Below are 27975 nucleotides of genomic sequence, written 5' to 3' on the forward strand. Positions count from 1 at the left end.
TATGTAGCTCCATGGTGCGTGTGTGTGTACACTTCTACAATGCTCTCCTTCTTATTCCTGTATTTTCGTTATTTATGGGTCAAATTTTTTTGTTCGAAATTTAAAACGGATGACCATAGAATTTCTCAATAGAATATAAAATTGAAAACTTTAGAAAGAATAGAGAAAATCTAGTTCACTTTGAATGGTCTGCCACAGGCAGATATCCTTATCACGCTCTTACGTAATATGACAGCTGCTGTAGTCATTAAACCCTGGCTTGGCCTCCAGGTTTGCCACGCCTGAGTAGAAAGTTATTTTGCAATGGGCAAATACATATCCTCCCACTTCTCAAACGAGGACTCGTTAGGGGGGTATAGCACACCATCAGCTTCGTTTGCCAATGGGGTCTCGTCTCAAACGGGGGTTTGACGGCATGAGAAACCTGCAGGTGGCGAGGACTTCATTATAACAGGAGTCCACTGTACTCCCAACAAAACAACTCAATGTTCCAACAAATTATGTCAGCCAGACAAGTTTCTTGGCAGACCATTTTAATTATGCATTGCAAGCAAATTCCAAATGGTGGAAGATGAATTTCAAGCCTTTCTGAGAAATATGTTTTGGCTTTTAAAACATTGTAGAAGATCCTTCAACAGAAAGGATAGCATTACTCAACCTAAACCCGGCCATTATCATGTGGGAGAGAAAATTTGGGCTTGAAATTAAGATTCACGATTATACAGCTGCACAGTATATTCAATGGTACTCAGTATGTGTTACGATATGTAATTTTGTTTGCCCTTATGCAGATTTTTATAGAATGTGTATTGTATGCACAAATTGTGTGTTTTTTTTTTAAATCGCATTTAATCACAATTCTTGCCCATCCCTTTGTCCCACCCCTTTATGGTTGTTTTTGGTATGTCTTGGTTCCTTCCTTTTGGATGTTCTTTTCTTGTCCTTATTTATTGCAAATCCAGTTCTTTTTAATGTGACTCGTGATTTATGAAACAGTGTACGTATAACGACATACAGTTTTAATATTGTATATTTGCTCATGGGATCAGCCTCGAAAGGCCAATGGCCTACTGCTGATTTCCTCCACCATTTATTTTAGTTGTTATGTCAATCTTGAACACACACTTTTTAACTGTGATTATGTACTTACCCAAAATAATTTTTGGTCTGTATATGCATATGTTTGATTTGATTGATTGTATATTTATATGTTTTTTAAATGAACTTGTGGAAATAAACTAAACTGAAACTAAATTAGGGTCATTATAACTCAATGTGATGTCATGTAAAGGGTGCATTTTCAGAAGATAACAAATATATTGTATAGAATAGACATTATTTCAACAAAGCTATGCAGGTTTGGTGCATTGGCTAAATCCCCCCCCCCCCAAAAAAAAAAAAAAAAAAATCATCAAAATAGACTGAATACATTTGAATTGCACACAACTTCATGATTTACACCATCACCAATAGCCATCTACAGCAATTGCCTTGAAATAAGACAAACAACTTATCACAAGTATTAAATGTGTACATGTACCTGTACTTCAAAATCGCTCTGCATAATCATAGGAGGTCATATCAAATACAGTGTACATGATTGCCTTTCACAAACAATATCAAGAGCTCCACAATCAAAATGGATTGTTCAATTTTGTATTTCGATGATATGTAAAGGGGAACCTCGTACTTAGGACCACTAAAGTTTTCTACGTATCAGGTATCTCGTCATATCAGGGGTAAAAGCAAGAGTATTATAAAGGAATGGAACCTACAAATTCACCTTGTTATACACTGTAACAGTTACTGTAAAAGTGGAAATTTTTGCTGTGTTGCAATCTTTGCACATTTCGCGCAACCAGAAACTAGCGCATAAATAAAAGCACATGAATATTTTTGCTGGCCATGTTCCAGTAGTTGATGTCTCGATGTTGCGGAATTAAAAACACGCGAAACTCTTTTGACCTGGCTGGGCGCAAAAAATGATATGTATTCCTGCAAAAATATCCACTTTTACAGTATCTTGTTGTAACTGACTTCATTGTAACAAGGTTCAATTGTATGTACATGTATTTTTCCTTAACACGTAAATACAAACCAAAAGAAAGCACATGACACAGCCATTTATATAGTATTCCAGACCATTTAATATTTCGTTGACAAAATAAATTCAGCAGAAAGGCAGTGCCAGTAAATACACTACAGCCATAGGATTTCCCATCATTGATTTCAGTGCAACACTGCTTTTGTGATATTCTGAATAGCATAACAAAAATCAGTTGTTGTTTTTTTATTAAGCAAACAAACAAACAAACACTTAAATGAACAAAATGTAACAGTCCACATGTGCAATAGTGTACCACATTGTACATCTTGTAGAATACTGGTACGAGTTAAATTTCAATTTAATGCAGCAGAGACTCCAACCCCAAGCACCTTCTGATCTGGAGATTCTCCCGCCCGAAACCCCTAGCAAACGGGAGACTCCAAGTTGATGTGTGCGAAGCGCGAAGTTCCTGGGGTTCTAGATGTTCTCTGGTGCTATCTAAGGCTCATTTTTTCAACATACGATAGCAATAAGTAAGAAATCCTTTCCACCGGGAGACACAGAGCCAGGGCGGGAGAAATCAAACCTCCAGCGGGAGAACGGGAGATTTTGCAAAAATGGGTTTTCGGCGGGAGATCTCCCGTCGAAAACGGGAGAGTTGGAGTCTCTGATGCAGGATAACCCTTTCAATGTTATACATTGTACATAAGTGAGATACAGCTGTACTGTACCATGTATTACAATGCGGAATGAATGCACATCAATGTATACACAGAGAAATATGAACATACTCAACATACGTGTATTTAGTAACTGCCACTAACAATTGATCCACATGCAATGAAAAGAGTAAAAGGTACTGCTGCACACTGTTCCTTTTAATTAACAAAGTTACTAGTCTTCACTTCACAGTATTGTAGTGTGTGAATGAAGCAGTATATCTGCAATGTGTCAGCAAAAATACTAAACAGCTACTTAATAAAATTCATGGAAATTTCAAAGTCAATTATGATGCATGTACAAAAGTAGACAATTTTGTCTAGAAAAATATGCTGATTGTGGGCTTATTTTCACTCCAGTCGCTGCCAAATACCCAGATGCCCAACCATGAGAATTGAAAGTCTATCAAGCCTCACAGCTTGACACAATTACACTGTACTGCTAAAGCACCAAAGAATTGAACTACAAAATGTATGTACTATTGACAAAGTCAATTGAATGGAACTAAATGCACTGAAAACCTAGGGAGTACCCTGTCCACAAAGCATTAAAAAGGGCAAGTTCCTTGCCTCAATACAAATTATAAAACATAAAGAAATAAAGACTGAATTCAGACACCTAAAAGGGGGAAAATGCTGTTACGTTTTGACAGGTTTCTCCAAAGATGGAATGTATATACAAGGCTGTGTAGAAATGTATGTGCCCCCTACAAATAGTTTACAAAATACTGTACTTCTTAATCAAACATTCAAACAGACAGACATTTAAACAGAATTCCTGGCAACTCTTCAAAATCTCTTCCTTCGTATTTAAATACAAAAATGCCATCACAAATCCAACAAGTACTGTGCAATGAAGGGAGAGTAATGAATTCATAACTACTTTCCTTGGACATTCTTCAATACTTTGTTGCCACAAGCATGCAAGTTTAATCATACCTGAATATTTTCAAAGGCAATAACATACAATACAGCAACAATACAAACTGATTAGTGAACACTGGTCTTCCAAATGCGGCACATGAACATTCTCATTCTCAGAGAACCTTGGATTCATTTCTTTCAGCATTCCCTGCCTTGGCTTACAGGCATAAAAAACGGAAAGCAGTCGTAAAACCCCACAAAATTGATGAGTAAGTCAAAACGAGCTCAAATATAGGGAAGCCTACACGGGGATACGTACATAATGTAAATTCATATTCATAATCATACTATTGTTATTGGTTAAGCACAAACACATCATGTCAGAAATAATTTAAAACTTTTCATAGAAAGATTTTTTTTTTCTTGAATGAAGTAATACAGAGCATCTCATACTCCTGTGGTTGATTACTTTCATTAAAAAAAAAGTTACTAATGGTGCATGGTAATTAATGATTTAAGTATCTTATGCTCCAATAGGTTGCACGTTTGTATTTTGATACACTGATAAACGTACTTTAACTCTTTTTGTGTGAAAATCACAAGACAGACATAATTCTCAAGTTAGCATTTCAAGTTTTGACTGAGATCCTTGGAAAAAAAAAGCTTGTATAATCAGCCTACAAACAGATACAACTGAAAATTGAAGACAAACAGACAAAACAACATAAAACACTGCTTATTCTCTTTTTTTCTTCTTTATTTTATTGACTTAATGGTCATTTTTCACATTATCTTACTTTGAACAAGGAAAAGCAACAGAGCAACATAAATTCAGAAAAGAAAATTCTAGAAAGGACCTTGTTGACAAATCCATTGATATTTTAATGATGGAAGAGTCTGACATCAGTGTGGGCGAGGACGATGCTGTGTTCATTGCAGGCTTCGATGACTGCTGCGTCACCCACAGAGCCCTGGGGGCTGGCAATGTACGAAACTCCACTCTGTCAGGAAGGAGTAAGATAGCATTTTGGATCAAAATCAAGGTTATTGTTAAAACTAAGCTTAAACAAGAGTTCTATCATTTTGACGTGATTATCAGCCTGGAGCATTCTCAAAATCTACCGTTCCTCAGTAACTTGCTCAAATGGTATGTAAAGATCAGACAAGAGACCAGAAGGTCTCAAGCACATCTGAGTATCGTAAGTTCACCTTCCATGCATTCTAGTAGAATCTTATCTGAGAACATTGGAAACTTGGGACAGGAGCAGCTTGAGAGCTGGGGGTATGGTGTCCATTTGCATATTCCATCACACTGGTAAAAATATCTGCCCAATATACTGTACTTTATAGAATGTTAAAACTATGGAGTTTGGAGGGAAAAAAAGACTTAAAGCTGTATTACCTCTGATCTAAAGAAAAATATTATTGAACATTTCTTTATCTAGGTTTGGACCCCCTGGGGCATGGTGCCCATTCAAACACATTGAGATCCTATCCCCCTACAATATAGGAATGTTACTTGCCAAGTTTGGTGAAAGTCCATTATGTTGTTTTCAATAAAAAGATGAAAATGTAAAATTTAGGCAAGCATTGGATCCCCCCCATGAATCAAGGGGGGGGGGGGGCACCCCTGGATCTGCAATGAACAAACTGGGAACTGCAAGTACAGTCATCAATGAAGTAACTTATGGTATTAACTATAGTTGCTTTATAACCTCTGGGTCTACAGAAGAAGATTTGTAAATATTCCTTAATGGGGGGGGGGGGGCCTAGGGGCCTCAAGGGGAGCATGATGCCCAGTTAAACATTTGAGATTCTAACCCCCTAGACATGCTACCTGCCAAGTTTGGTGAAAATCATCAAGGGGGTCTTCAAGAAAAATATGAACATGTACAATTTCAGTCTCCATTTGGACCCATCCCACCCCCCTCTCAAGGGTCGGGGGGTGGGGGGGGGGACCCCTGATTCTGCCATGAACAAACTCGAAAAAACAGTTACCAATATCCTCACTCGTAGTATTGACTTAGCTCTATCACTTTTGGTTCTAGAGAAGAAGATTTTTTTTAAGATTCCTTAACTTGGGGGAGGGGGGGGGGGAATGGCCCCTGCTCAACCCCCCCCCCCACCCCCCAAGGTGGGGCATCGTGCCCATTTGAAGGAATTGAGATTCTATCCTCCTAGGGATGCTACCTGCCAGGTAGATGAACATTTACAATTTAGGCCCCCATTAGGACTCCTCCCACCGCCCTTCCCTGGCAGAGCTGCCAACCTTTGCAAGCACAAATTAGTACTCAGCAGCTCCAAAATTCATATTTTTCCATCAGAATTCGTATTTTTTCAATCTCCCTCTTTTTGCTATTTTGAATTAAACTCGCCGACTTATGAGGCCTACAGGCTCTAAACATAACATTATGACACATGCTGAAGTACCGAGCTGGTCACCAGCATGATAAAGATTCCAAACTACGCAGTGTTCAACATTGATCGATTGCATACTCGCAATGAATGTGTACTAGTGCATGTATGTACATGTACCTCCAAAAACTTGCTGGGCTGGTTATGGAAACTTCCACTACCTAGCAAGCGAGGGGGAATGCTTTCATCTTCTCAAGAGAGCTTTTGTGTGAGCGAATGCAAAACTCTATTGGCTGGGTCCCGGGGAAGGGGGGGGGGGGGGCATCCCTGGTTCCGCCATGAACAAGCTTGAAACTACAGTCATCAATGTACTAACTCATAATATTAACTTAGCTTATCACTTCTGGTTTATTGAGAAGATTTTTTTCAATTCCTTAATGGGGGGGGGGGGGGGTGGGGTGGGGTGGGGTGTCCCCCCTGGGGCCCCCAGGTGGGGCATGGTGCCCATTTGAACAAATTGAGATTCTATCCCCCTAGGGATAATATACATGTATCTGCCCAGTTTGGTAAAAATCAGCTATGGGGTTTTCAAGAAGAAGATTAAAGTGTAAAAAGTTTATGGACGACAGACGAAGAGCGAACGCAAAAGCTCACTTGAGCCTTCCGCTCAGGTAAGCTAAAAGACAAGGTAGCTTAAAATTTCCCTCGTCAGCTACCTCTCACATAGTCGAGTGTGTTTACAAGACTGGGATAAAAGGTAAGTGCCAGGTTGTCTGCATTCAGCCATAAGGTGTAGTTCTATGGAGTCTACATTCTATTTTACATTTAACAGCAAAACCAGTATTAAGCTCAAGGTTCAGATTAGAAACTAGAATTTAGGTCTATTCGCTGTATGCATCTGGGATAAAAGTCAAGGATTGGGACTCAAATAAGACTATTGGCTTGAACATTTGCACAAAGCAAGTGGAAAAGAAAGGCATATATCAGTATAAAGTATTGGGCAGTACGAGGAGCAACCTAATTGTCATACAGACCAAACATTCATTCAGTGTTCACAGTAACATCTATAACACCAGTATCAATTAAATAATCTATAACAACATTAGATCACAAAACTTAGATTAAAAAGCCAAATCATCAAGAGTTGTAATTTTACCTGTCGAGCTCTGTCTATGTTGTCCCGAAAAGGGAAGAAAGCGTCTGAGCTCAGAGCAACGTTGCTGAGCTGTGCAAGCCACTCTTTGCGTTCAGCCTGTGGTGGAAGCAAACAAACACAAGGAGAGTGAGTATGCATGATTGAAGGTTCAATGGATTCAACACCTCTATCACTATCAATGGAAATTGAAGAGCATCAGATGTCTATGAAATTTCAAGACAGAAGTGGTTTAAAGGTTGACAAAGATGTTCAGGGTTCCAAGCATTTCAAGAAAACAAAATTCTCTGATTTTTCCTTAATTTTTCCCTGATGGAGTATCAATTTCCATGATAACTATTTCAACTCATTTCCAGTTTTACATCCAATTTTCACCCAGTTTCATCAAATGGATGTTGTTTTGATATGCTACAAAATATAACTGAGTCCTACTGACTACTTACGATTTGGGGGCCAATCAAAATTCCCTGACTCTTCCCTGATTTGAGGCATTGTTATCAAATTCCCGGACTTTTCCCCAACTGGAAAAAAGTAAAAAAATTTTCCCTGATTTCCCTGATGGGCTGGGAACCCTGATGTTTCAGATCTGAGAAGACAGCCTGTAAACTGATTAGGACCAGGTGACAACACAATACAGGGGATTCTCGTACTAATGAGCTGCTTAGGACCACTACAATTCCCTTCTTACATTGCATACTTTGTTTTATCGCGAGATAAAATTAAGGATAACACAAAAGGAATAGGATGTGCAAAACTATCTTCTTATTTCAGGTACCTCACTGTATCTGGCCTCACTATAGCAAGGTTTCAGTGTATTACTAAAAGCATCGCCTCCTAGCAATATGTCCTAAAGTCCACTTCGGTAGCTGAAAACATCTCGGGTAAAAACTTCTATGAGCACTTACTTTCCTTATCTGATTATGGCTGCAATGAGTAACAGATCTTTAACTATTGAATTATGTCACGAACAAAAAAGAAATAATCAGATAAGATTTTTATTTCAATGTTCTCCCAATTTTAGTGGAGTTGTCTCATTTGTAAAAGAAGGACACAGAATATGTAACTTGAATAGCAATTTACAGTTATGAAACACCATTTCCCAGAAATGCTAACAAATAAAGACGTCAAAAAGAGAAGTAGGGAAACAAAAAGATAGAACTTGCAAGATAAACATCACACTCACGCTTTTGTTATGTTATCATGACATGAGATCAAACAAGGTCATACAAGACACACTCAGCTCCATCCGTTAGCCAAATACTGCTATTTAAAGTATTATTTATCGCACATTTCAACAACAACAACAAATGCGGACAATTCACTCTACACTTCAACTACACTTGACTTTGTGTCAGAGAAAATTTTAAGAGAAACAAACTTCACATTCTGTCTTCACTTCATTTCAGAAAACCTTTTTGTTTCTTTTGAGGCACTGACCATCAAACAATATTAATGGAAAACACAGTCAAGTATGCTTCACTCTTATCTTGCTGTACTATCAGCACTTAAACCATGTCTTACCTCAGTCAGCATGGCTGGAGGGTTTTCAAGCATACCTTCCCAGGTCTCACGGTTCATATCCTGTTGAGAGTGGGTGGGAAAAGAAAACACACAAATCTTAATCAACACTGACAAAATTATTCACAAGGCTTGTTTTTTTTTTTGGTTTTTTTTAAGGGATAGTACAGTATTGGCGGAGATGAGAATTGGGCTTTTAACTTTTTGCTAGATACCAAGAAAACACTCTTGAAATAGTACAGAGCATACCATTTTAAGAGGAATTCAAAGTTTATTTGATGAAAATCGGGTTTGGAATTACTGAAACATCCAAAAACAAAGTAAAACAAAGTGATCGTAATAAAGTGTGGGTCCCACACTTATTAGAATCGCTCTGGTTTGGATATCTCATCCATTTGAAAACCAATTTTCATCAAATAAACGTTGAATTCCTCATGGAATTACATGCTCTTTCATATTTCATATGAGGTTTCTCATTATTTCATCAAAAAATGTTAGAAACCTGAAATTAGGTCTCAACCAAAACTATATGATCCCTTTAATCATTACAACTGCCTGCACTGCAGCAGAATGGGAACAAAATTACCAGATTCATCTTTCTCCCTTTTCTTTTTTCTCAAGGTTCATTCAATAAAGATTACAAAAAGCTGCAAGATATCATCTTTGACTGCTACATTTTACTGTTTATTTTAAAAACTCCTGCTGCAACACGGAGCGGTGCAGTGAATATCACTGTTTCTACTATTAATAACCCTTTTGTAATCATGTCATACAAAAAAAACCCACCTAGAAATGTTGCTATGGCGACTCGTATGCCTCTGCCTTAATGCATGGTTCTCCTACAATGTCTTGACAATGTGTGATGAGTTTCACATAATTGGCAAAATATCAGAATGACAGGTTTGTCACCAATGTGTTGAATGTTCACTTTTCTTGAACTAGGTTTAATTGGATGGATGGCCATACTGCCTAAGAGCACAGGTATTTGGGGATTTGAGGATTTTTACTTCACTTTTGACTCTTTTTTTTTTTTATAAGTCTATGCATTGATTAACTTTCAAGGTATGGAGAAAAAGTGTAATTTTACTATCAAATAGTAAAATTTTTGCCTTTTAACTTGGCCTTTGACCCTGGACCTTTAACCCTATGACCCTAAAATTCCCACGAGAATCACTGTCATGTAGAACATGCATCTGCATAGATATGTACTAAGTTTCATGATGATACCTTGAGTCACTTTCGAGATATGGACAAAGAAATGAAATTTAGCACTTTCACTTGACCTTTGGGCTAGAAACTTCCCAGAGAATCTCTATTGGGTTATACATGTAGGCCTATATATCAAGTTTCAAGAAAAATCTGGCAAGTATTGCATTTAAATATGAGGGAAAAAGTGAAATTATGAGGAGTTTACCTTGACCTTTGACCCATGACCCCCACATTCCCTAGATAATCACTGCTAGTCAGTACATGCATATGTACTAAGTTCCATGAAGATAGCTTGAACCATTTCCAAGATATGCAGAAAAAAGTGAAATTTAACATTTTCACTTGACCTCTGACCTTTGACCTCATGACTCGAAACTCTCTGGAGAATCTTTATTTGGTATTACATGTATACACCAAGTTTCAAGAAAAAACCTCCAGGCATTGCATAGATATGGGGGAAATAGTGAAATTTTGAGCATTTGACCTTTGACCTTGAGCATGTGCACCCAAAAGTTGATAGGCACAACTTTGTCTACTCATGCACATACATACCAAGTCTCATTAGGATACCTTGAACGGGTTTTTAGTTACGCTGTCCACAAAATTCATTACGGACGGACGGGCAACCCGAAAACATAATGCCTCCGGCGAAACTTCGTGGCGGAGGCATGAAAAGATAAATAAGGGCGATAACGGAGAGACTTGGTTGAATTAATTACCACACTCTGAAAAACCATACTCCCTTTGAGGCATCCTCCACAGAAAATGCTGAGACCCAAACCACTAGCACCTCTTAAACTGGACATTCTCCTGCCTGGATCCCTTAGCAAACTGGAGATTCAGATTGCGTGGACATACGCACAATGTTATGTGCTCCTAGTGCACATCATGGGCATGAAACGCGATATCCCTTGCAACCAGGGTCTAGGGTTATTTGTGCTCTCTGGTGCTATCTTTTCTTTGCTTTTGAGTATATATGACAAAACCAAAGTTGTGTGGGAGAAAGCTGAATTTTAAGCTGGAAAAAATGCATCTTATGCAGGAGAACACACAGCTGGAGCAGGAGAGATGTAAACTCAAGCGAGAAAGCGGAACACTTTGCGAAAATGGTCTCAAAGCGGGAGAGTTTGAATCTCTGGAAATGACACCTTCACCATCCTTCGAGCAGACATTGTCTCACCTCACCCACTGTCCCATTGACGTAGACATCGATGACATTCGACATCTCTGCTCTCTTCACCCCCTGCTTGAACTTCATCCCCTGGACCTTGGAGTGGTGTCGCAGCCACCTTATGGACAGACAACAGAGTCAGACAGGTTCTCATTTAACCCTCGATGTGCCATGTTCATATTTGTGAGAGCATGGTAGAGTGCTACGTGCATGTTTTCTCAGTACACAGTCACTACTTATGCCTACTGTTCTTGGCAGATCGTACTGTATACAAGACTGATTGTATCATTTGGGTAATCCCCAAGAATCCTAGGTCTTCTTGTTTGCCTGTTCAGATATCTTTTGCATATGTCTTTTGCAGGTGCTACAATTTATTCTATGTCTCCCGAATAGACCTGGCACTTGAGGGATTAGCACGTTTACACTGGCTGAAAACTTATTGAGCATCTCGGAGGTTCTCACGAGACATACTTCCCAGCCTGGGGAGGCTAATGATGGCATGGTCTGGAATATCATAATCATAATAACAGTCACTGTTACTTTTGTTATAGTTGCATTATCATGACAAGTCCATGAAACTGCAAGATGAGGTTTGAAATAAAAGTACAAGAACGGACAACAAAAGATCTCACCATTGATATGATCATTTATGTACCGATATGCAATATGATTATCATCATCTTGAATTGATATTGATGATGATGATGATGATGATGATGATGATAGTAGTAGTCATCGTAGTGGTGGTGTAGTAGAAATTGTTATGAATATAACCATAATCATATTTCCTGAAATTGTCCAGGAAAAATAACATAATTGCTTAATCGGTTAATGTTTCACTGATAAACTACCAGAGTTCTGTGTGAGTTTTTTTCAACATATGCAAATGACAAAAACGACTGTTTTGCCCCATTTGTTTTAATAGTCGGTAGCTAGATGGTCAGGTGACACCCCAGCATCACTCACCAATTATTGGCCTTGTCTCCAGCCAGGCGCACGCAGTGAATACGGGACTGCTGCCCCGCCCCCGTGCCAATCACCTGGCCGTTCTTGGCGTAGCACACCGAGTTGGACTGGATGTACTTCACGGCTACCGTGGCGACGATGAGGTCGCGCATTGCATCCTCACTCAACTGTAAAACACAAGATTGGATAGCACAAATCAGTGAAATAAACTCATAAAGAGAGTGAAAATTAGTGGCATTAGTGGCTGCATCGAAATATCAATTCTCCATGCAAACTGTCATAAAAGGACTAGTATGTTTCAGGGATAACCTAAAGGGAGTTCACAGCATCACTGGAATCATATAAAAATAAAAACATACTGGAGTACACATCAGCTACATCTGCACACAAAAGTTTACAATTATCACACGTTCCATCTCATTTTGACCTTGTGAATGGGTATATAGACTCAGAGTTTGTTTGTTTGTTTTTTGCTGTTGCAAGAGATCGTCTATCTTTGCTAGTATGATTAGACAGCAATATCATGTATCTGTGCTTTTATGTATCCAATATTTTCCCTACACAATCTGGTACATGCAGGCTACAGCTTTACGATTACAGCTCAGACAGCTACACCCAACAATCCAATCCATCCCTCTTTGTAGAGTTTTCCCTTCTTTGTCCAAATCTAAACTTAAATGCCTGGAGGTTTTAAGTTTTATGACTCCTAAGATAATCCCTGATATTCTGTAGTATAATATAGCATCAGTATTGGAAAGGACATTGCTGATCGTATTCCCCTTTCTTCCCGTTGTCTGAAACCAAGACTCACCACAGCCTTCTCTGTAACCAAGTTACTGAACAGTGCCCTCGTGATGTTCGCGTTGTTCCTGAGCTGGGTCAGCTGCATACCGTACAGAGTGCGCATCTCCATGGGCTCTGGCTCATAGCTAGGATCCATCTAGAGTCAAAGGTCATTCACATAAGCTCTTAAATACACGGACTAGCTGTTTCCACCAATCTTCTTAAAAGAGCATGCAATAGCATTGAGTATCTTTTACATGCTGACAGGGCATTCATTTGAGAAAGTCAGTAAAGCCCACATGATTTTGCTTTTTGTAAGACAATTTTCATTCTCTGGATAATTTCAACAGAAAACAAACTATTAGTCTTATTACCACAAATATCTTTTTTCCCCTTTTTTTTCAAAAATACAGTCAACCTTGCCTAGGTCAAATCTATTTGGACTGAGAAATAGCTTCGACTTTGAGAAAATTTGACTTATGAGGGGTTAAAATCAACAGAATACAAAGAGAAGAGGACTTGAAAAGACCCTCGATGATTATTCATCTTATGCGAGGTCGACTCAAGAAAGGTCGACTATAGCTTATTCATGCTTCATGCTGGGCCATAAATCAACTTGAATAGAGGCGTCATATCATTTGTTTCTTTAAGATAGACTATGTGATATGCAACGATTGACAAATTGCCCTACATCGACGTAAATAAGCACTGAATTGATCAGACTGTTTTAGTAGTAGACATGATAAAATCAGTTGCATAAAAACCTCTTGAGGAAGAATTTCTTGAATTTGAAGACTATGTGATAGGCTACAGAGTGCACCCAATATGCCTGCTTATGAAGTGCCTAATGAAAACTCCTGGATAGGTTTGGGGTTTTTTTCTCTCTCTCTCTAAAACGAAGTCATGACCTTTTCCATTTACATGATCCTATAAATAGGTAGGCGTACTTTCCATAATTCGGAATAGCATGTGCATGTATTACTTGTGAATTGTCCCAATGATGGACAAGCCTCAGATAAGCTTTCTGGTGGTTTTGGAATAACCTCACAAGAGAATGAAACCCAAATATGTATGTTAATTGAGGGAATGCAGCACTATTAGTAAAAGACATGAGCCATGCTTGAGGAAAATCAGACAATCCATTAAAAAATTATGAATTTTCAAAGTTTCAGTGCAGCCATCACTGGATGAGAAGAATGAGAACAATTGTAACATCTTGTTTTGAAAACAATACAAGACAATGAAAATAAAATTGAACATATTTTCACTTTTCAAAAGCATACTGAAAGAGCACTTTACTTACCATTTTCAGAAAGCAGAAAGAAGAATATTACCCTATACAATGTCAGTAACAAATCACAGGAACATGTACTTTTCATTTAAAAATGAAATTTTGTGGAATTCTCTTTATTCTTTTTCGATCATTTTCCATACATGATGTTACAAAGTGTTGTAGTCTTCTCATCCAGCGATGGCAGCACCAAAATTGTACAAATTCGTAACTTTTGAACAGATTGTCAAACTTTCCCCAAACTTCCCTAGTTTTATTGTGACATTCACTCAATCCTCATGTATACTGGGATTTCATTCCCATTGAAGTTGTCGACAAGCTGTTTAAAGGGATCATATAGTTATGGTTGAGACCTACTTTCAGTTTTCTAACATATTTTGGTGAGATAATGAGAAACCTCTTATGAAATATGAAAGAGAATGTAATTCCATGAGGTATTCAACGTTTATTTGATGAAAATTGGTTTTGAAATGTCGCAGTGAGATATCCAAACAAGAAATGTCGCTATGGCGACTGGTATGCCTCCGCCATAACGCATGATTCTCCTAATAGGTCTAAATAGTTCATGTGGACAATGTGTGATTACATTTTCACAAAATTGGCAAAATGTTAAAATGACAAGTTTGTCACAAATGTGTTGAATGCTCACCTTCCTTGACCTAGGTTTAATTGGATGAATAGGAGAGCATGTATTTGGGATTTACAGACTTTAACTTGACTTTGACCCATTCATACGTTTATGCATTGAGTAATTTTCAAGGTATGGAGAAAAAGTGCAATTTCTGTATTGAATAGTAAATTGTTACCATTTTCATCTGGCCTTTGACCCTAAAATTCATAAGATAATCACTGTCAGGCAGAAGATGCATAAATATGTAGTACGTTTCAAGGTAACTTGAGCCACTTCCGAGATATGGAGGAAAAACTTAGTTCAGCACTTTCACTTGATCTTTGACCTTTTGACCTTTGAGGCATAAACAAAAGAAAAAAAAAACTTTCCAGAGAATCTCTATTAGGTTAAACATGCATACACCTAGTGTAAAAAAAAAAATAATAATCCTGCTGGCATTGCATAAACATGAGGGAAATATTTAGCAAAATTTTGAAGTGTTGCCCTTGACCTTTGACCCCTGACCTTTGACCCCATGAACCCTAAATTCTCTGGATAATCACTGCCAGTCAGTACATGTATATATCCTATGTTCCATGAAGAGACCTTGAACAATTTCCAAGGTACAGAGAAAAAAGGTGAAGTTTTAATATTTCTACTTGACCTTTTGACCTTTGACCTTAGACCTCATGACCCAAACTTTCACCAGAGAATCTTAATTGGGTAATACATGTATACACTAAGTTTCAAGAAAATATCTTCAGGCATTGCGTAGATATTACGGAAATAGTGAAATTTTACGTATTTGACCTTGACCTTTTGACCTTTGACCTTGAGCATGTGCGCCCAAAAGTTGATAGGCACAACTTCACATGCCAAGTTTCATTAGGATACCTCAAAAGGTTTTGATAGTTACCTTGTCCACAAAATTCATTATGGACGGACGGACAGAAGGACGGAAGACCTCACGGTGATATACTTGTGTGTCTACCCCTTTGTTCTCCCTTTTGTTAAAATAGACACACAAGCAAAAATTTTAGCCACACAAGCCTGACGGAATAAAGGCCATCTATTGTGCACTATTGTTCTCCTAGCCACACAAGCATACTCTCGTTAGCACGGACGGACGGACGGACGGAAGGACGGACGGACAACCCGAAAACATAATGCCTCCGGCACCACTTCGTGGCGGAGGCATAAAAAGAGCGATTCTGAAAAGTGTGGGACCCACACTTTATTACGATCGCTTTGTTTTACTTTGTTTTGGGATGTTTCAGCCATTCCAAACCCCGATTATCATCAAATAAATTTTGAAGTCCTCTTAAAATGGTATGCTCTGTACTATATCAAGAGTGTTTTCTTGGTACCTCATAAAAAGTTAAAAGCCCAATTCTCATCTCCACCAATACTGTACCATCCCTTTAAATTTGAGCATATTTAGTAGTAAACCAATCTATGGCAGCAATGCAGTTTTTCCTTCACACCTTGAGCACACAGTATTTGCCTCCCTTCTTCTTAGCGAGGACTTCCAGAGCATCCGCATCATAACCCGGGGCGATGATTCCGTCAGACACCTGATGATAGATCAAATGGACGAGGACCCTCATGAGATACCGGAAAGACCTCGAAAGGCAAGGCACTGTCGGACATGTATACAATACAAGAAACTCTACGACTGAATTAGTATGTATGAAATTCATGTCTTCCAGTGGTCGAACATGATAGTTCTGTACAAACGCACCCCATCTGCACTCACTCTTTACAACCATGCGATATAGGTTTGATAACTGCAGTCTCAGAAGGTCATTTGTCAATTATTAATAATTTAATTACAACAGGCCACACAAGCTTGTTCTTATCTCTACAGACTCTAGAATCAAGGAAATGGTTTGCAGAATGTGTTCCAAAGTGTGTTTACAAAAAAAGCAACAACATCAACCATTTTTAATGGCTTCCCTTGAGCATCAATCACTGGGGAAAATACAATACTTAACATAAAAAAAAAAAATGGGAGTATCTTAGGGGCAAAGCTGCATAAATACCGCAGCCAATAGTAAATGTTTTACATGCCTTGCAAATGCTTTGTCATGTGTCCAATTTTTTTTTCTTTTTGAAGGGGGGGGGGGGGGGGGGGGGGGCCCCAGCGGCAAGTAATATGGCTATATGAGGTGTGCTTTTAATTTAGGTCCCCCCCCCCCACTTTTATTCTAATTTCTATTTTGTATCATATCTTGGTGCTACATTTTATATTCAGACCCTCATTTACGTCATAAAATACAAATGTTATTGTATTGTTATAACCACAGTAATCAAGTTGTATCTTTTTTTTTTGTGAACACAAAGAGAAAATAAGTGCAAATCACCAAATCCATCCATCCATCCATCCATCCATCCATCCATCCACCCATCAATCAATCAATCAATCAATCAATCAATCAATCAATCAATCAATCAATCAATCAATCAATCAATCAATCAATCAATCAATCAATCAATCAATCAATCAATCAATCAATCAATCAATCAACCAACCAACCAACCAACCAACCAACCAACCAACCAACCAACCAACCTATAAATCAATCAATCAACAAAAACAGGCATATACGATAACCTCTCTGGAGATGATCTTTGCAGTTGGCAGGTCACAGACATCTGAGAGGGCGATGAAGTCGCCAAATGAAGACATCCGATCAGCTCCTGGAAGGATTGAACCACAGGCAAAATACTGGTTCAGAAAGCAATGCTAGACTTAATGTTGCAGCTATGAGGGAAACTGGAACAATATTCTGCATTGCAATATGTTACAATGAGAACATTTTTTTTTTTCATAAATATCATATCATTTGCTGAGAATGAGAAGGGTGGTAAGGTGCCTTGAACATGGCTTTAGTGGCAACTTAATGCCCTTATCATTCTCAGGCGACGATATACGGTGTAAAGATCTTGCAGCTCTGTAGTGTTCTGCAACAGCTCTTGATGCTGATTGCTTTCTGCAACAAATGATATGCCATAATCATGAATTACAAGGGCTGTACAGGAAAACAGTTAGGTTACCCCCCCAAAAAAAATATACGGCTGAGATACACATGAGCCATGCAGACCTGATGAAAATACCTCATAAGCTGTCATACCGGCACTGAGAGAGGGAGCGTACCATTGAACAGAACCCTGGGTATCACTTCATGTATAACATAACTGTGTGGGCTATAGAAATTCAGCAACTGCTGCAGCAGTGCATTTTCTACAGCTTTTATCATATCTTCTGCTCTTGTTTTTTTTTTTGGTTTGTTTGTTTGTTTTTTATAGCATCATAATGCTCATGATCAAGCAGCAATTCTGTGCTCTCAGCACTGGGTGAACTTTTAACTAAAGTCTGACCTCTAGCCCTGGCGTACGCCGTGGCAAGTGGAGTCAGCTGATCCACCATATCCTCCACCATGCAGACCCTGGCTTCCTCCGGTGTCAGGGGAATCCCCACCGCAGCACCTGCAGCGAGAGGAGGGGGACAATTATTGTCATTGCAGTCTTCTTAAAGAAAAGACCAATATTTGAATCTCCAAAGGTATACAAAACCTTGCATGCCAGGAAAGATCTAACGTCGATTACCATTATAAGTTGCCACGACCTAAAGTCGCCAGACATTCACATCATATGTAACGCGCGTCGCGATCAGAGATCAGCTGGGGCGACTGATTTTCATCGCTCTCCAAAAGGCATTCCTAATTCACCTTTTTTCTCCATGAAAACACAAATAATTGTAATCCAAACATATTTTAACATATGTAACAGGTGACAAAACCATTTTTAATGCGAGAATGTTTTTGATTTTTCGAATGGATTTCAGGTGGCAGAGTAACACAGTTTTTCAAACGCGATGATGCATAATGCATCCTACATTGAAGTGTGTGTATAACACATGCGCTAATAATACGTGACGCGCTATGGGCGGCGAACTAATTCAGTGCCTATCGTTAGTTTGCCAACCCAGGGGTGCATAGGAAATACACGCAAGTGGTGACTATACAGTAATTGACGTTATACAGCATTTTTCATTGGCAGGAATACGAGTACATGAGAATCTTGTTTGAAATGTTAGAAGCTTTAACTGCCTTTTAATTCTTGTTATACAACATACACATAATGAAGCATTAAGCCTTATTTAAAGACATGTAAGGGAAATAAAGAACAATAACTTCAACCCTAAAATGACTGGGGGGGCTTTTTAGGCCCCCCTCCACATTTTTCGCGATAAATCTGGAACGTAAAAATCTCACGCCATCACGTTTTATGACTTTTTTCTTATAAGTCTTGCGCAACTTTTGAGACCAAATTCGTGACGCCCGGGTACGCGGTTCTAAAGTTACGAAATATTTTGTCAGATGTCATGTCAGACCAGAAATTGCTCAAAAACGTGATTTCATGTACAAATCCAATGCAAATTCTGTTTCTGACCAAAATTCATAAATGTATCATTATTTTTACTGATCAAAATCAATTAATTTCATGTTGTTTATGGTCAATATAGTGTCGCCAATGATTTCCATCGAAAAAAACAACAAAAAACAAAAAGTCGAAAACAAGGAAATACATAAGAAATTTTAAAAAACTATAAAATACATAATACACAAATCAAGCTCAATAAAATCTTAGTGCACATATAAATGCTTCAGAGCTCGATATGTTAAAAAGGCAAAAAGAATGATCATTTAAGACACAGAAGTATAAAAAAAAATTCATGACTGTCAGCTACAAAGCACTTACACTCAACTGACAATGAGACAGTTTGCTCCCTTTGTTTCCAAATATAACACGAATATCAAAAAACTGAAGAGTTTTCTTTTTATTCCCACATCACATCACAAGGATTTAGTTCAGCCACTAAAATTGGTAACCCCCCCCGCTCCTGCTCACACCCTCCCCACCCCCCCCCCCCCCCCCCCCCCCCACCCCAATAAAACAATACATGCAAGCACTGGAGCCAACAGTTTGAAAATACAGGTCCCCTAAACTATTTCCCAAATCTGCAGACCTGCTGGACTGACGTGCTTGAAGGACGAGGCGGCCGGGATGCCGAGGGCGCCCTTCAGCTCCTTGACCAGCTGCCAGGCATTGAAGGCGTCGCAGAGGTTGATGAAGCCCGGCGACCCATTGATCACCTCCATGGGCAGCTTGGGCAGGAAGGTGGAGAGCTGTGCTGGCTTCTGGTGGGGGTTGGTCCCGTAGCGCAGCGGCAGGTTGGACACGCCCTCGCTGTACTGCTGCCGGAAGTAGTTGGAGATGGCCATGTCGTACGTAGCTGTGTGGTTGAAAGCCTTCAGGGAGAAGACACAATGCAAAACTAACAGCAGTGTCCTTTGGCTAATGCATATAATCTAACTATTGCTCACTGAAGATGTGATCGATTTCAGATTGCTCAATGCACACTACTTAGAAAAAACGAATTGAGCTGATATTAGCTACAAAATGAGTTTCAGCAAAAACTGACTATCCATTAGGCTCATGTTCAATATAGTAATCTCATCAAGACTGAAATATGTCACTTGAAGATTAAAAGAAAAGGAACTTGGGCATTCTCTGCAGAAATTGCCACTCATGTGTGAAAACTACAAAAATCGAAGAAGACAAGTCTTTTGCTAGCAAAGCAGTTGACTCTCTCATCATATATGGGTGAAACTGGGAATGTTTTTTGCATTCTGCATGTCCTACACATGCTTCCTGAAGCAAAAAAAAAAAAAAAATAATAACCCAGATGTCCTGCCCACAAATGAGGATATTGTGAAGGTGACAGACTACCTGGATGCCAAAGGAAGTGAGCAAATGGACACAAGATGAGACTATTCTTAGAGAACTTACAAGGTTGGGGCAACTTGAAGGGTTTTTTTTTTTTTTTTTTTTGGTTTTTTTTGTGAGCTCATCTAGCTAAATAGCAGAAAGGGTGGTGAAGTCTCAAGGATAAAACTTGCTAAGTACAGCCAGAGCTGTAAGGCCATAGAACAGAAGCAGTACAAGGAGTGCGAACCCTTCACCATCTTTCATAAGTTAAAACTTCTGACTACAAAGAATGAACACAAATTTTTATTCTTTAACATGATTTTTTTTCTTTCTTTAACGGTGAGTCTCTGAAATGTCCCATGCGTAACATGCCAATTAGTTTGGACTTGCCCATATATCAACATGTCAACATCTATTTCCTCCAAGAAGGTGTAATGTTGTATGTGGGTGTTTGTGTGTATGTGTGTGTGTATGTGTATGACAGCATCACAAAATAGAAAAAGAGTGTTTATTACAAGGCTGTCTGGAAAACTAAAGTACAATAGCATGCAACTGGCCGACACCAAAATGGAAGATATGTAAAGCTGCAGCAAACAGATGTACACAAACAAGAAGAGAAATGTCCCAAGTCTTACCTTCACAGCCAGGGTCTTCCTTGTGTCCAAGGTTGTGTCATTATCAGGTCTATCAATCATCTCCTGAATGATACTGAGGTGTCACAGAGAAAAGCAAAATATGTTGTAAAGAATCAGATATCGACACATGGGTAAGGAAATCTTGCAAGAGAAAGGGGTCTGAAACACTTCAGCAAAAATATTTTAAGTCCCAAAACAGGTGATGGGGGGGGGGGGGGGGGGGGGAAGGGGGCAAGAGAAATTAATCTCAGTTTCAGAATATAATAAAATTATTACAAACTCCCTTTGGTGCCATTCCACAGTATTTCAAAAACTAAATTGAAGACATTACTTGTGCTCTGAGAACAAGTATAATTCTTTACTTGTAAATTAACTAAACAAAGAACAATTTCCTCCCCCTAAGAAGCTAGAAGAGGGATGATGTGCACAGTCTACAGCATTTTGGATGATTTCTGCAGAATTGGACACAATTTGCTCGATGCTCCCTTTTTTTAACAATAAAATGTTACAATTACTAATGACTCACAATACCAAAGAAAAGGCAGTCAAAAAGCTGAAATGAGTTTAAAAGCTTAGAATATCAATATATTAGTGAACTGGTCAATTTTTCCATTAGCCCTAAGAAATATCCCAGTTGGGTAATGCACATCTCAATTGTCAGTAAAGGTGCTCATTCTCAAGGCTCTTCTGAATTTCTCAGTCACGTGATACAACATAAGCAGTCTATGTGTCACAAAAAAAGTTACAAGTAAATTGCAGCATCCAAGAATCGAGGCATCTTACTGTGAGTAGTCGGAGGGGTCACACACTGCTGTGACCCGGGCGTGGTTCTTGGCTGCAGCCCTCAGAAGGGTGACACCACCTGTCATTGGTAAAGAGGGTCATCAAGATGGTTAGAAATATATTGTCTACTTTTCTGGTGAACATCAAATACAAAAACGTCCACAAAACCAGTGTGAATACATGAAGAAACGATTTGCTACTAGCAACCACCATGTTAAAGATTAACCAGTCAATAACAGTCTTTGAGAATTGTCAGCATCTGATGCAAGATCTGTTCGGGTGAGGGGTTCCACATATAAAAGGGTGTCACATCACTGCTTTACTCCATTTATAAACATATTAACATCAATTACACCCATTATTTGAATTAATGGTGGGTCTTGATTTTGATGACAACGCAAAATTTGATGAAGAGAGGTTTGCAGTGACACTATTGATGGTGTTGTTGCAAACCCCCTTCCTCACTGTTATCACTGTGCAAACTTTCTCACAACATATAAATGCAAAGTTTGATTATTCATTACATGACATTTACAGTGTGGTTTTCCTCAAAAGCTGGTCTTTTTCTACGAGTTCCACTGAATTTTCCACTTCAGAAATATGCAGCTCATGTGCCAGTAAAGAGGAATTGAAAGTGCTGTGACTGTGGGATTATGACAACTGATTGTCTCCTCTTACCAATGTCTATGTTCTCCACAGCATCTGCCACAGCTACGTCAGGCTTGGCGATGGTCTGCTCAAATGGGTACAGGTTGCAGGCCACAACTCTGAGATAATCAAAAACAAACGTACAAAGTATGAGGCAGCTACATCAGAAAGAGAGAAGGCTTCTGAAAACATCCACTTAGCAACTGACTACATACATACATACATACATACATACATACATACATACATACAGTAGCAAGTTGTTCCATGTAGTCCAAAGGACAACCAGTGGTGCTTGAAGCCACCATAGTAGCTGCTTAATAATCAGTCAGCTGTGAGCATTTTCATTACTACAAGAGTTATTGCAATTCTTGAAACTTCATATTGAAATCTCTCCATAAAAGAAGCACTCTGTCTACAAGGAGAAAAAAGCTAACATGGAAATAATATATAAACAGCAAAGTGGAATGCATGGATTCTGGAATTCCACTTAATCATCTTTTCAGACAACAAGAGGCGAATATTTCAATCAAATTAATGCAGTCAAAGGCTTAACAATCTACCTGATGTATTGGTAGTTGTTCTTCTTTAAATCTTCACCATCTTCCTCAGTTTTCCTGGCAAGAATTCCTTTTAAAGAAAAACAAAACAAGGCATACATAACACTTCCACACATTTGAGTAGGAGAGAGTTGGAGAGTATTGTCTGAGCTGAAGCGAACTGATAGTGATTCAATAATTTCCTAATATCTGTTAGTTTTACAAGACAAGCACAAAAATCTCGGAACATATCAAAGAAATTTCCCAAAATTTGTTTTATGAACTTTGTGGGTAAATGGGCACTTCTTACAAATTTTCCCATATCACATTATCAAAGGAATTACCTCAATACTGTTACATAATACTTTTATCTGTACGTTATCAGTAGACCACTAACTTTGAAAGAAAAAGTGCAATGACTGAACACTGAAGCCCATGATTGAGCAAGCATATCAAAATTGGCTACATATGTTATCAAACCTGTTTCCTTTTCCTAAGGGGAAAGACAAAATGTGGACTGGAAAAGTATGTTATCTGTAACACACTGGACCAGGTATAACTTTAGACTAGTAAATCAGGGCAATGTGAATCACACATTTATTCCTTTTTGAATGGTGGTTGCTGAAACAGACATTGAAGGCACAGGCTGCATAATAGTACATGCTGAATAAATCCATATCTATCAACTGGTTCAAAGAGAGAGTCGGGGTCTTAACCCATTGAAGACTAGTCTCCGAGTATACTCAGGCAGGTGGCCATGGGACACACATGTATAGCAAAATCAGCTTGTTCTCAGTGGGTTAACGGAAATGAGCGAATCACCTCCATGGACAGCTGGATGAAGTGTCTTCACTCTTCCCCCAAGCATCTCAGCCACACCCGTGATGTCACTCACATCCCTGTTGGAATAAAATAGAGTATCGAAGTGATGATGTCACAGTCTTTTGTTAAAGCTTGGTTTGGAACCAGGTGCAAACATAGAAACACTTGGGCCAGATGAGGTTGCTTAGAATCAGTTTCTAGGGCAATGAATGGCTATGCCATCATGCTTACACTGTATGTAGCACTCTACAAACAACCCTTGCATCAACTCCTTGCTTAACATTCATTCCAGACACATGCCTTCCATAGCAAGAATAAAAGATCACAGAGGGAATGGAGAACTAACAAGAAGCTAGAATTTACAGTAGGAGTGTAATCAAATATACAATGAGTATATATCAGTAAAAGTATGATCGATGCTGGTCTGTGTGGTTGAGTAACAACATGATGTACTTTCTAAAACACCCGTAAGCTGGACACTTCCCTAAATGATAGATTCTTCCTGACTTCTTTTGCTATCATATTCATGACGTCCAAGACCAGGGAAACTTATCATCCCATGATAATTTGATATGCTTGATCTGTGGCACGAATTTAAGTTATCTCTTGATGTGCGCACAGGGGATGATGGTCTAAGATAATTTACCACGATAATTACTTCTCTCTAGACTATAATTTAAAGCAAACTGATTAGAAGCATGTGCAGTACATACTTGACTGGAATTCCTGCTGCCTTGATGGCCTTTGACGTTCCCCCTGACGCAATGAGCTGCAGACCCAGATGATGCAGCTGGGTAGCAAAGTCGATGAGCCCCTCCTTGTTGAACACACTCAGGATTGCTGGAATGTCACATAGTATAGGGATGGATGAAACATAAAAATGAACATTTCAAGAAGTACAGCGTAGTTTACATAATGGTAAGACAGAAAAAAAAATCAAATTGTATCAAAGAGGAAATGTTAAAATCCTGTAAGCAAATTTGGTTTGCTTGTTCAATGTGAAGAACTATTGTAATGTCTTATTTGTTCATTTACAGCAATGGCACGTAATTCTGCCTCAGGCCCAGGGCTGCTTTGTATCATTCTTGTTTTGATGAAATAAACCAATGTCTATCAATCTATCTATCCATCTACCTACAGCTGTATCTATCCATATATCCATCTATCTACACTTGCATCTACCTATCTACCGAGCATTGAGAATTTGGGGTTTCTGGGACAAAAAGTGAACTAGGGCTTTCTACAGCTCAGTTGGTAGAGCACCAGGCTAGCAATCCGGAGGTTTCAGGTTCGAATCCCGATGGAATCCCATTTTCTTTGTTCATTTTTCTACTATGGTACTTGGCAGTAGTATGGTACAGAACAAATCTTTCCCGTTTTTCTTCAAATCTTTTTTTTTTTTTTTAATAGATACCCCAGGACTGAAAACAAGGAGAGTAGTGTGTCAGAAACAGATAACATTTAACCTGTGAATAACCATCTTATGCACATTTGTGCATAATTTTTGTTTGCCAGCTTGAATGCTAACTCTTTCAAATTAAGTAATTGGCTAATGTGTGCTTTCACTGCATACTTGAGTAATTTCATTTTTATTTCATTTTTTTTTTACAGTTAAAGAAGTACTTCGTTTCCTCATTTTTGTTCATGTGCCCTATTCTCTTCACACTTAATAATTGCAGCCAAAAATAATGAAGGGAACAACCAATAGCTGCTTGCTGGGCTTGTTTGGATAGGTGAGTATAAATGCATATGTTGTGAACAGAAGGCTGTCTTTTGTCAAAGAAATTTATCAAAACTTGTGATGCTAGAACACGAATGGAGCATGGGTAAGGAAAGATTCTTATTTCTTCTCCTCTTCAGAGCACCTTCCTACTCGTGCATTCAAGCCCACTTGGAGTGTACGTAATTGCACTACAGCTGTCAGCTTGGCAAAGGTTTTTGTTGCATAATTGCATAAATCTGGGCAAGAGTATCCATGGAATGTCTCCTTGCAAGCCAGCTATCTAGGAACAGTATTAGTATGGTTGGGTGTTCATAATACCGGACACCTAACGTTTTTCTATCAATAGAAACGAGAAATATCTCACAATTTGCCTGAAATTTTACTCACGTGTGGAGAAAATACTCCGGATTCACAAGCGCGCACTGAAAATGCGATCTGAGGTACGCGCTCTTAGATGGCGGCTTCGAACGCGTGGGGTGTCATTTTTTCCGCACTCAGTTGCCCTGCTCATTTCAACCGACCACCCTGACAATACGTATAAAGGGCACTTAAATGCGTTTTTCCGACAGGCCGCTGTTTTTTTTTTCTAGCCGTCATTTTTCCCCCAATAATATTTGAATATATTTTGAATCCTTCGATATTACTTTTGAAGGACTGTTTGATGAATTTGAATTGATTTTCATTAGGAAACTTTTCATCGTAACTGAAATAAATTAGATGAGGCGGTTTGTTTTTTCACATTCATTTCTCGTTTCTGCATCAACTCGTACGGTCGTAGCGGGCGACAAAATGTTTTTGTCATGTGTATACATGTATGTGTAACGTGTGTGCACGATCGTACAAGTGGCGGTGACAATTTTGCGGTCAAAATCGTCAAATTTATTACGGAAGGATACTCTACATCTAACAACGAGTCAGCAAAGGTAGGCCTAGTTATATGTAGTTACACGATAAACCTTATTCGATTTTGCTAAATTTCGGTTATTTAGAGGGAATACTTAGTTGTTTTCGCCACATTTTACTCGGTAGCGTAGCCCAGTGAAGAATCGAACACCGTTGCGCGTAGACCCATGCGTATATTTTCTTTCTGTACGCGCAATGCCATTATAGTGCGCAGTCGGCCGATATGGACCCGGTCGGTGTGTTGAACACCTACCATACTAGTAGCATTAGTAATCAAATACATTTGTCATGTGGTGCATTCTAAATAAGATAGTATGCATCATTGCAATATGAGTAGAGCACAAATAAATAATTATAGTGAGCTCCACTTTGGGTGCTCGCCGATTCATGGCTGTTACAGCAGTAGAATCTACATTCAATTTATCCAGTACATGAGCATTTTTCTCGTACTACAAGTGTACTACTAGTAGGCCTACTACTGTGGTCATACGTCTGCATCAGCATTGAATGAACAGGGCCAATTAGATAGAAAGAAGTTCAGAGTACAAACCCTAAAAAGCCTTCATGCATGATCAATGCCTAACATTAAACATAGAGTCTAGTCATCAGAGTTAACCCTGGCGCGGGGCGCTGTAACACAGTAACGGTACGTATTGGGGTCGCTGTTGCGGTTAAGTCAGAGTAAGATTTGTAATAAAGTCCTCCTCCATTCTGAGATCATTCTCCTCCTCCTCCTCCTCCTCCTAGAGTCCTCCTTCTTCTTCTTCACGCATAAACTTTATGTTCATTATTTATTATTTCCCACTCTCTTCTTCTTCTTCAAGCATATGTTCATTACTAGGCAGGGTATTTATTAGTGCACCCAGTCAGAATTGTGTCTTCAATGGCACACACACAGCAGCAACTGATTCATTTTCCACACATTTGATGAGGACACACAATCACACAAAGACATCGATACAAAAACACCATGTACACCAGTAACAACTCGGCCTTCATACAATTTTTTTACATGTCACCATTGTACAAATAACGCGCAAAGCCAAAGCACAGTCTGATGTTGACCGAAAGATCGGTCTGTATCTGTCCGTCGGGGAATGTTCCGCGGAGACTGCGTCTGGCTTCACGGACAGCGTTAATGGCAAACAGTCCTCCGGACAGACGGATCTTTCTGTCTAAGTCTGATGATGGTGCATTGGCAAAATTTGCGGTGATGTTTGGCAATGTTTTCGCATTTATGCTCTTTAAAGTGCGACTCACCAAGTTCTTGAGCTGCCATGTTTCTTGTCTAGGTTGGCGTTTTAGGGACAGGTGGAAGGAAAATAGCTTGGTCTTTTGGTCAGAGTTTCCAGCTCAGCTGTTCCGTCCTGACAGTGATAGCTGCACTCTCACTCTTCTACCTACGTTCGTACCCACCCGTAGAACTGATGCAAGTTGAGTACGACTACTACACGCCGCGTA

General features: G+C 39.0%; 1 protein-coding gene across 1 annotated transcript; it reads right to left on the reverse strand.

Moving 5' to 3' along the window:
• Positions 1-4297: 4297 nt before the first annotated feature.
• LOC139730789 (bifunctional purine biosynthesis protein ATIC-like) lies at positions 4298-27892 on the reverse strand. Its single transcript, XM_071641652.1, has 17 exons — positions 27775-27892; positions 24602-24728; positions 23889-23965; positions 23091-23157; positions 22558-22646; positions 21880-21958; positions 21097-21169; positions 19719-20001; positions 18068-18175; positions 17301-17386; positions 16171-16260; positions 12814-12942; positions 12003-12169; positions 11046-11154; positions 8660-8719; positions 7142-7237; positions 4298-4631 (listed from the first exon to the last, which is right to left on the reverse strand). The coding sequence occupies exons 1-17, from the start codon at positions 27791-27793 to the stop codon at positions 4512-4514; spliced, it is 1779 nt and encodes a 592-aa protein (XP_071497753.1). The 5' UTR covers positions 27794-27892; the 3' UTR covers positions 4298-4511.
• Positions 27893-27975: the final 83 nt, after the last annotated feature.

This window comes from Diadema antillarum, unplaced genomic scaffold, assembly GCF_040938485.1.
Source record: "Diadema antillarum isolate AM-2024a unplaced genomic scaffold, OU_Dant_1.0 seq00000338_RagTag, whole genome shotgun sequence".
NCBI classification, from domain to species: Eukaryota; Metazoa; Echinodermata; class Echinoidea; order Diadematoida; family Diadematidae; genus Diadema; species Diadema antillarum.